Here is an 11,111-nt window from a genome sequence, read left to right as displayed (position 1 = left end):
TGGTAAACTCGTATACACCTACTGTGGGCGACATTAGCAACCATTGCATGGAGATTTTGGTTAGCTAGTCTTGAATAACATTATAGGATAGATTTAGTCCTTTTCCAACAAGAGATTGGTTTGTTCAGCCATTACTGATGGCTAGTTTTCAGCAAGGATAGGATAGCCACCATTGCAGACTCATTCATTTGTTTCATTTAGACTAGTTATCCTACTGTCTGTTGTGTAGAATATAGAATATACTGTATCTATGCACACACAATAATATAACATCATTCTTGATGCAATCCCATCAAATCCATAATATTATTAGCGTTAGGGAGACAATGGTTGAGGAAAGGATGTGAGGGACACACAGGCAAGATAGACTTGCATCAGGATCCATCTATCGACTATTGGAAGACTTTTCCAAGATGATTTCTCTATCGCTCATATTTCAAAATGGAATTGGCTATGATCAAAGGTGTCCATACCACTAAACCCTACTTCCATCATGTTTATACCGTCTACCTTGCTAACGATTTGTATCCAGTCTATTCAACGTTGGCTTTCAATCAATATCAAAGCCAATACAACTCGTTCAAGCATACTTTTCATGGATAAATCCGATTCCAAATACTTACTTGATGATTCATTTATTGATAGCCAATCCAAAGAGTCATCATTGCATTACTGTAGTAGTCTTGCTCGCGTTCAACAACAATTAATGGAGCTTTCCAGGCCAGGTGGTAGAATATCCAAATGGCGGCGAAGACGCACTGACTAGTCGAGTACCGAGGAATTTTCTACAGTAGCTTCAGTACTGGTACGCAGTCACTTGGTGGTCATACTCGCTATCTACTGTCGCAAGATCTACTCGTGCAGACACAGTACAGTATGCACTCAGTATGAAGAAATGAATTGTTCTTGCTCGGACCGGATCGGACTCTCATAGTGATCCAGTTGGAGGGGGGCTCGACTCTTTGAAGTGTCATGTCACTAGTGAGATGACGCTCAGTGGACAATTCACCAGCTTACACAAGTCAGCTACGACCCAAGTTTCACCCATCGGCCCCGGAAACGAACCAGATACCTTAGCCAAATGAAGAAATGACTCGTTCTTGCTCGGACCGGATCGGATCGGACTCTGACAGAGTGATCCAGTTGGAGGGGGGGGGGGTCGACTCTTTGAAGTGTCATGTCACTAGTGAGATGACGCTCAGTGGACAATTCACCAGCTTACACAAGTCAGCTAAGACCCAAGTTTCACCCATCGGCCCCGGAAACGAACCAGATACCTTAGCCAAATGAAGAAATGAGTCGTTCTTGTTCGGACCGTATCGGATCGGACTCTGACAGAGTGATCCAAGTTGGAGGGGGGGCGACTCTTCCAAGTGTCATGTCACTAGTGAGATGACGCTCAGTGGACAATTCACCAGTTTACACAAGTCAGCTAAGACCCAAGTTTCACCCATCGGCCCCGGAAACGAACCAGATACCAACGCTAATCACTGTATCATGACTGGAATAGGACTGAAGTGAATTACGAGAGTAGTGGTACTCTTTCAGTAGTTCCCGTCTTTAGTAGTACGCGGAATCACCTCAATCTGTCGTACTAAACTGACTGTGAATACACCTTGAGTACAACGTATTCGTATGAAGATCACAACATCACCAAGTACTGTATGCGACTCGTGCAACCCCATACCCATGTTACCTGCTCTCAGTAGTCTAGACGTCAAGATTGGCTCAGAAATTCCCAAAAAGGCGACTAGAAATCGCCATCTTTGCTATGGACAACGAGAAGAAAAACTGCTGTAGTAGCTTTCTCCTCGTAGTCCATGGCAATGATGCTGTAAAATAGCATCGCCAGGACAGGGTTGTCTACAAATAACCATTGACCCTCTTGATATGGATGTATAAAACTCCTTTTTTGATGATGGAACTTTTCAACACGATATCATCAAAGTGATCCAAATCTTTCAGGACATCCACCCCAATGTGATCCACTAATGGGAGTGAAGGAGTTGTAATCCATCCCTTTAAGTAGGATAATGTCGGAAAATAGCATTAAATTCTTACCTAGCATTGAAGTCTTATCTAAGAATAACTCTTATTGATATTGTCACGACTGCAAGTTAAGCTTAAAAAAAAAACTCCTTTATTTTCACGTTACCAACGAGCAACTTCATGACTTATTCAAATTGAACACAAGCTGAAGTCTGCCTTTTTTTTCTCGATCGTATCTCCTTTTTATACCATTCTAGTTAATACATCAATACTCTATATTTGTAAGGTAAGGTAATAAAACCACGATAACAGTAAATATGTTTTAAAACATAATCTCACCACAGTAATTATCCCTAAAATGCTGAACATAACCAGTAATAATCTCTAATATGGAAATCAATTGAACATAACAGATATCAGTATAGACAGCGGTAAATGCTGCTTCTAATGATAACGACTTTCATCTTCAACACCTACCGTACAACGGTTAAAATCTTCATTTTTAGTCGTAGCAAAATGAATTGAATGGATCAATCACTGCTCGACGGAAAAAATTCTTGTTGTTGCTCCCAAGTTGGTTGACAAGGAGTATTATTGCAGCCTCCAACAATACTCCTTATGAGTCAAAATTACACATGCAGATTAATCTAACATTAATGATATTAGAGTCAATATCTTTAATATTATTTTACCACCGCTACTCTTATACTGTAAAATTAAACGAAGTTCATTCAGTTCTAGAAGAGATTCTCTTCTCTCGATATTTTTGTCCCTTGCTCCTTCCGAACCTAAACCTGTATCTTATTCTTGATACTTTTAAATCGGGCTAGGTGAACCTTAGCTGCTCTTATTAAAGTCATGAATAGAGTTGCATTATCCCAGATAAATACCTTAAAACCGCCTCAGCAACAACGTAATTTCCTATATAAATCTGAGTACATGGAGAGATCAACATGGGAACACTTATCGTGATGAATAAGAATAGTTTAAAGATGAAGAGAAGAACTACAGCAGCCAATTGTTTCCGTCTCTTGCAGTAGCATAATCTTAATTGCTATTTTGCCTTGAAATGCACACATGATTAGTTAGACAGCAATTCTGAACAGTATATTATACTGTCCGCAAGCGTCATAATTCTATACAAAAGTAAAGCTCCGTAGGAGGCATGCAAAAAGGTAAAAAGTACAGCGTAGCCATAATAGACCTCAATTGATATTGTACTCTACACTGTACAGTATTGCCTATCTAGCGAGCATGTTGCAAATATTATACTCTACTTATTTACATCGATTAATCCTTCATTTAAAGTAGAAAAATCAGTTCACCCATCAAAATTCACGGTATCCTTCATCGTTATGGTTAAGGAAGACGAATTGACAATTTGCTAATCTTATTACGTACAGTATTGAATTTTGAGCTATTCTTGCAGTCTACACGATAGGCGTCATATTGCATAAGAACATGTAATATTGACCCACGGCAAAAATAATTAGTTTACGCGTATTTATTCGAGAAATATCATATGGCGGAGTCACTATCTACTACAAAGTCTATTCCTAATAACACTCTATGTAGGCATATGGAAGGAGAACGAAAACGCATCGTTGTTATAGAAAAGTATTTGTAATGCCTTAGTACTCGTAGCCCTAACCCAGAAGAAGGACAGAAATGGCGATAGCGTATTCTAAAAGCTACAACCGTAAAGAAATTGCCCCAACAATATCACATTACTATGTTAATATATATATACGAGTATACCGTCATAAAGGATACTATGTCTTCAAATTCCCAACCAAGCTAATATAATATAAAGAGTAGGCTGAAGAATTTCAAGTATTAGCAGATACTTTTTTCTTTGATCTTGTGCTTAGTGCAAGACAATTTATATTTAAAATCGAAGTCTGACCAATTTATAATTGATAGGGAAATGATTACTTTAAACCCCATTTCACAACCAGCTAGTATCTACCATCTACCTATAGATTCCTTTTATACACTGATTGTTAACCAGAATTCAAGATAGAGCATGGAAAAGTTCATCAATTTATTATCCAAGCTATTAGCAGTTAATGAATAATTAAGAAAGTTAACGCTAAAATAATATCATGAAATATCTTTAAAGAATAATATCCGCTAATACTTGCTGGAAGATAATTTTTATCGCCAGACTATCATTTAATATTGTCTATATCGAGATTATAGATAATTTAATTGAATCTGATTACAATTTAAAAGCTTATTATGAGAAATCTTCATCCTACTCTCTTATATCTTGTATTGCTCTAGTTATTGCTTATCGCAATGCAGTTAAAACAATCAATGTTTGTACTCATTCAGCTTATAATTTTTTCTTGTTATTACCAAGAATTAAAAATGGCAACAGAATATCTATGCGTGTAAATATTCATACACATCTACTATTATAGAGTAAACTTATATGTATCATGTACCAAATAACTATGTAGTAAATATTACGTCATTAAACTATTCTTGAATCACCCTTGCTGGATTACTAATTAATTATAACCGTTAATATAGCACTCAATAAACAAATTAAGGTATACTTGGACATACTATGTTTTAAACTTCATTTAATTTCTTATACACCACTTAAAGTGATTTACTTATAACTCCGGTACTATAAATATAACACTAGAGCTGCAAAACTGAATTGATAGTTTACAATTAATTGAGTGATTAAACAAGTGCGTATTGAACTAGCAATGCTCTTGAGATTTTTAAATATTTAGGAAACAGATAAATTAAATATATCATAATCAAGAAACAACAATAATGATCTAGTGATCATAATCTAGTGATGGAATCTTTACTAACTGTAAATATCATCTTAAAATCACAATTTGATATCTGTGTAAGGTATAGCATTGAATACGTAAATATAAATTTTTGCCATTAACTCTGGAATACAATTATTATGAGTTGACTTGGAAACTTCTTTATGCCTACGAATATCTATACATTTTTATTTTCTGCTGCTTTTGGATCGAGGCAATTGCATTCAGTTGGTACTGGCTCACTGCTGCAATAATCTTCCATCATATACTCTACTATGCCTTCTATTGATGTTGACTTACAGCAATCACCTCCATCATACTGGCATTCCTCACGATTATTTTCCAAATCGCACCATCCATCATTATAGTATTCTGATAGACATCTTACGTTACATTTTAATTGCGATAACGCTGGTTGCCATATCTGTTTTGATGAACAAGTAATTTGCTGATGGTTAGGCGTTTCTTCATTTGTTTTACATGTAATCCTACAACTTTGACCAATAGCATGGCCATTTGAGCAAGTAACATCCATATTTGATGATAAATTGGGTTTTGCACATATTTGTGTTGGTACTGGACAGTGGTCTACAACACCATGCCATTTTCGATCGCTACCACAAGTAATAACGTTATGACCACCGTTCTAGTACATAAGATGAAAAAAAAGGTATCTAGAATTAGTTTAAATAATTGGAATTTGCTAATCTAACCTTGTTAATTTGTTTATAGGTCAACATAATAAAGGTATTATATCATATAATAATTTAATGTGATCGAAGCTGAAAGTATTGAAAGCAGCTAATAACAACATAAAATTAACTCTTTAAGTTGATCTTGCTGGTGTGCAAGTATATTTAAAACAACATAAGATATAAACTTAAATCGCTAATATTAAAAAATTGCAAAAAAAACTATATTACTGAAAAGGTAAACCAATCTCAAAATTATACCTATCTATACGCGCACGCCGAAAAGCAATTAATACTGTTACCATAATTTTGATTAATTAATATTACCTTATGGCTTCCATCCAAGCATGTTCTAGAACATGTTGAATTATAAGTTGTTCCTTTACAGTTATAACTACCATGTTGAAGTAGTGGTGGAGGTGGGCAAGTAATCGGAATACATCGAGCATCTTCCCACTGACCACTCCAACTGCATACAGTTCTTGATAGTACACTCTTCAAGCCATACTGATTAATAGACTCATAACCTTTAGAGCAATGAAACTTGCAATAACTACCAATATTATAACGACCAATTTGAAACAATTTATTTCGACGGTAGTTTGCATTCATACAACGAAAATTAACGGAATTAGCCGGCTGCTGTGGTGGATTACATGTTAAATAGCAGTAAGATTGAGGAAGTGTCCAATATCCTTGTGGTGTGCAAGTTAGTGAATTATTTTTACCGACCATCCTAGCGGGTGATTTACATTTATATGTGCATACCTTTCCAGCTCTTGTACCATCGGGGCAGGCTGTTATAGCATATTCAACATTAGGCGGTTTTCCACAATCAATTGGTCTGCAGGAATAATCTTGATCAACCCATTGGCCTTGAATGCATTGAATCTCATAAGAAGGACCATTTAAGCTAGTATATCCATGATAGCATGTAACATTACAAGTTGCACCTTCAAAGTTTGATGAACAGTTGGCATGAGCTGTTTTAGTCATGTACACCCCACAATGAACTCGATCACAAGGATATTTATAACATCGTTGCGTTTTTGGATTGTAATATTCGTTTTTACCGCACTGATGAGCTGAAAATGATTCTGTAGCTGTAAGAGACCGTAGCCGAACTGCTGAAATAGCAAGTTCGTATGATGTGAAGGAGATATTAACTGCTTTAACATAATAAAAGGCTTTAGTCATGTCGTGCATTACTGATATCGTTAAAGGATTAGAATTGCATGATGCCAAGATACCATTAGGTGTAATTTCGTGAACGTTATCTTCTGTATCGATTAGTTGAACATATATCCTTACTCTTTTAGTATATAATACGATATTGCCATCTGTAGCTAAATAGATCAACACTGATGATGCAACAACTGAACGCTGGAAGCTTACTTGAATCCAAAAATTTGCATCTTCATAATGATGACCGCATGGATACCAAGCTACAGGAAGTTCTTGCCAAAACGATTTCATATCCAGATTAGATGTACATTTCTGATATAAAACAATAAAAATGAAAGAAAGCCATAAGTTAACTTTGTAGTTAAAATACTTAACATTTTATGATATTTTAAGTATAAGATATTATAAAAATAGCATTCAATAATTAGTAAAGTATGCTATTTACTTGATCAGCAGATGGAGGTCCTAATAATAATGTTTCAAAATCGCTACATTTTTCTCCTTGAAATTCGGGATTTGCAACAGCATGAGAAGCCCATTGATCACGAAATCCTTTCGGTGTATAAAATCCACAATCATGAGGACTAACTCTCTCCTCAAATTCTTCACATATATCATCATTCAGGTGATAATAGCAAAGACTCGGTTGATGCTGACAATGAAAAAATTCTTCAACTTGACAACGAAGATTACAACCATCACCATCATGCCGATTACCGTCATCGCAACTTTCATCATTTTCAATTATACCATTGCCACAAAAGCCTTCTTTGAAGAAATAACGCAAAGGTGATGATAGAGGTCCAGTTCGGTTATTACTAATAGCTTGGACAGTATAGATATAATTAACCGATGGCTTCGTCCATAAATCTAGAAAATGAGTTGTAGTTGTTATCATCGACGATTGATTTGAATAAAATGGTGGTTGGCGATGAACACGATAAGTTAGCGGTTGGCAATGATCACAAACGCTATGATGTTGCGATGAAGTTAGTTGGACGGAATCGATACCTACATCAGGATGAGAAATGTAAATCTTTAAATGCGTTAGTATCTTACTTGACCATAAAGGTGTAGTAAATGGCTGATCGCATTGGACCGCTTGACTTCCTAATGATTCTTTGCTCCCATCTTGATAATATAATATAATATCATGTAAAGCGCGAGCACTTTTATAATTACCAGTAACCCATATTTTTAATTGGCGTCCAACAATCAACTGATCAAAACCGACCTCGACATAACATGTACTATTGCAATATTCATGTGCAATCCATGCATACCTATCATATTCACATGCTTTAGCATCGGGCGAACCTTTTAAGGCTTCTTCAGGCGACCAAATATTCATACCAGTTGTACGATAAGTAAATGGTGATGATACTTTAGTTGCAAATTGAACTAGAGCTCCATTGGCATGACAATATTCGCATACTTGATGGCGTTGATCACGCAACGGTGATATCCACGCAATTTGTAATTGTTGATGATCGTTAGATAGTATTTGCGGTGGAATTGGAATAATCGAAGGTGCTGGATCATCATCAACCAACCAAGAAGTATAATGTTGATCAATATAGCAATGCATACGAGCTACTTGTTGTGGTGTAAAAGTTTTATGCAAGCACGATCCGTTAGAATAACTCATAAAATTACGATACGGCGTATTATTATACTTTAAATGATCATAGCATGCATCATCGCGAGATAGAGGGGATAGGCATAAATTATTAAGCGGTGTAGGTGCCGTATCAGAGCATAAATCACCTAATTCCATCGATGGATAACGTTCGTAGCATGGATCACTACATTTCATTTCCGATATACCATGATGAACATGCCATAAACCTAAGTTATGGCCAATTTCATGAATCATAATATCTAAGTGACCAGTATGACCATAATGGGTTGCTTTCAAGATTGTTCCACCTAGCAAGGTTTTGACATGGCGTTCCCATGGAAAAGTAGCAATACCGAGTAAATCTTCCCATGTCCAATGTCCAAAGTAGATATTTAAATAATTTTCATTGGTTAAATTAATAGTATTTTTATATTCTTCAACTGACAGATAATTCCGGTGAGGAGAATCGGGATCAACACAATTGCTTGTAGTAGTGGTAGCTGTTGAGATTGAGTTGAGAAGACAACAATCGCCATCATCCCAATTATAATGCCGATAGTTGCATTGATTATCACAGATTCCATTTCCAATGTTATTGCTATCACATAATTCATCAATTTGATGTTGTGAACCTGATAAACAATCGCCACCATCATAGCCAGTAATGACACTATTGCATTCTTCTTGGCAAATATCATCAGCAATCATGCTCGATTTACAACCGACCAAGACATGGCGCTGTCTCAATGTTGTATTATATATTTTATGTTCATGAAGTTTCCACTGGATCCCATAAGGTGCAAAATGATTCAGTAGGTATTGGTGTTGCCGTTGTATCTGTTGTTGAGTTACTAGTGGATTACTGCCATCATCGTTGTAGATATTAATTAGGCGATATTGTACCAACTTAGGCGTATGTTGCCAATCAGGATAGTGAGCCAAATAAGTCTTGATAATTTCATGATTATCACATAATGTTAAACCACATGGCGGTGGATAAATTTCAATTTGATGATAACTTTCATGGCGTGTAGAATGGATTCTTTTAGGTTTATTTAATTTTGGTGTTGTCCAACGGACGATACCATCAAATGATTCTTGATAAATTAAACCCATTGAATCATGAATATGGTTGCTATTGTTGTGATGACGATGGTGATGACGAGAATGATGACGATGATGACGATGATGGAGATGATGATGATGCTGATGATAGTGATGATAACGGCTTGCATGATTCAATTGATCTATGCCACGCTTAATAGACCTATGTGATCGAGAGTAATTATAGATGCGAAAATGATCGATACTGCCACGGTAATATTGATTAAAGTTGTCATCGGTGCCATTATTTTGTTGTCCATCACCATGACCGCCTCCAATATAAATAGCTCGGCATAGTGCTGAGTGATTAGCCAATAATTGGCCCTTTTGTCGTGTATCAGTGCCCATTCGTGCTCCATTAATATAAAGCTGCATTTTTTTTTGGTTATAGGTTGCAGCGACATGGAGCCATTTTCCAATAGTGACAGTTGTGGGCCCTTCAATAGTACTCATTGAATTGAAACTATCTGTTTGCAATGAGTAATATAGAGTAGACTGTCGATGTTGATTCCTGTTCTTTAATCCAATTATTAAACTTTGATACCTTAAGAAACAACGATCATAAAGCCCAACGATAATAGTATTGGCGTGTTGTCCACCCTCTACTTTAATCCAAAATTCAATACTGAAGCCACGACTTATTTCTATACTTTCAATTGGCAATTGAATAGTATCCTTACCATTGAAATAGAGCGCTCCATCATCTTGTACTGGCTGATGGATCGGTGTATGTCGAGGATATCGAGAATGAATATAATCTTCTTTCCTTTTATCTAATGATATACCACACCGTAGACGGGCCGATGTAGTCTTAGCAGGCTTGATAACGTATAAAGAAATTATAGTGATAACTATATAAAAGAGTAAAATAGATCTCATTTTTTGTCTGATAGAAAATAAAATAAGAGAATTGGACTAAAATGTTATGAATAACAAGTGACTACAATTTTTAAATTTATTTTCTATTTGAACGTCCTGTCGGTATTTAAAAAGGAGCCACGTCAAGGGTAATCAATGGGGAAAAATGAGAACTGAATTTGCAAAAAGCTTTTTCAAAATAGGATACAGTATTACCTCCGCCACCACAACCAGCAAGATGCTTACAACGATGAGTTTCTTATTCAAAATTGGTGGTGTTTTATCGTTGCTAATGTAACAAAAAAAACTACCACGTGGATGACGATGAGAGGTATTTCAAGTCAATTTTCCCAAGAAAAGGGGATAGCAAGTAATTTTAAAAGCAAGCTTAAGGAAAGAGATACCAAGATAGCGAAAGAAAATGGAATACCATTAGAGATATATAGATATAAATATATATATATATATGCGTATATATATATTTGAATATATCCAGATCTATGAAAAATAATAATGTAGATAAATTTAGTAAAATGAATGAACTGCTTGCTATAAAAGTAAGTAAATCTATCAAATTCGAAGTAGACTTCGAAACTAAAAAATGATGCATACAAAAAATTTGCATCAGTTACGGAAAATGAATAAAATAAATTGTTAAATATCTACGGCTAGATGGAATACTGTATCAATTAGCTTTACCTAATGAATAAGTATTCACTTATTAAAAATAACTTGAATAATAGTATGAAATAGATTAGAGGTGCAAGAGCCAACCGGCAAAAAAAAAGAAATGTTACTTGTAGTGTTGCTTCAGAAAGGAAATTAAAAGCAAGGTGAATAGGATAGAAAGAAATGAAAGTTCAATTA

The 11,111-nt window shown here is 35.6% G+C and overlaps 1 protein-coding gene across 1 annotated transcript; it reads right to left on the bottom strand.

Annotated features, from left to right (window-relative positions):
- Nucleotides 1-4,962: 4,962 nt before the first annotated feature.
- Nucleotides 4,963-10,265, bottom strand: TRIADDRAFT_53495 (uncharacterized protein; the record flags this gene model as incomplete). The annotated part of the gene is made up of 4 exons (XM_002109413.1): nt 4,963-5,430; nt 5,804-6,973; nt 7,107-9,379; nt 9,593-10,265. 4 exons carry the CDS (start codon nt 10,263-10,265, stop codon nt 4,963-4,965), a joined length of 4,584 nt encoding a protein of 1,527 aa, XP_002109449.1.
- Between the last annotated feature and the right edge of the window lie 846 nt (nt 10,266-11,111).

The sequence above is a fragment of the Trichoplax adhaerens genome, genomic scaffold (genome assembly GCF_000150275.1).
Source record: "Trichoplax adhaerens TRIADscaffold_2 genomic scaffold, whole genome shotgun sequence".
Lineage (NCBI taxonomy): Eukaryota > Metazoa > Placozoa > Uniplacotomia > Trichoplacea > Trichoplacidae > Trichoplax > Trichoplax adhaerens.
Note: the sequence above shows the minus strand (reverse complement) of the source record. Positions and strands in the feature narration are given on the sequence as shown.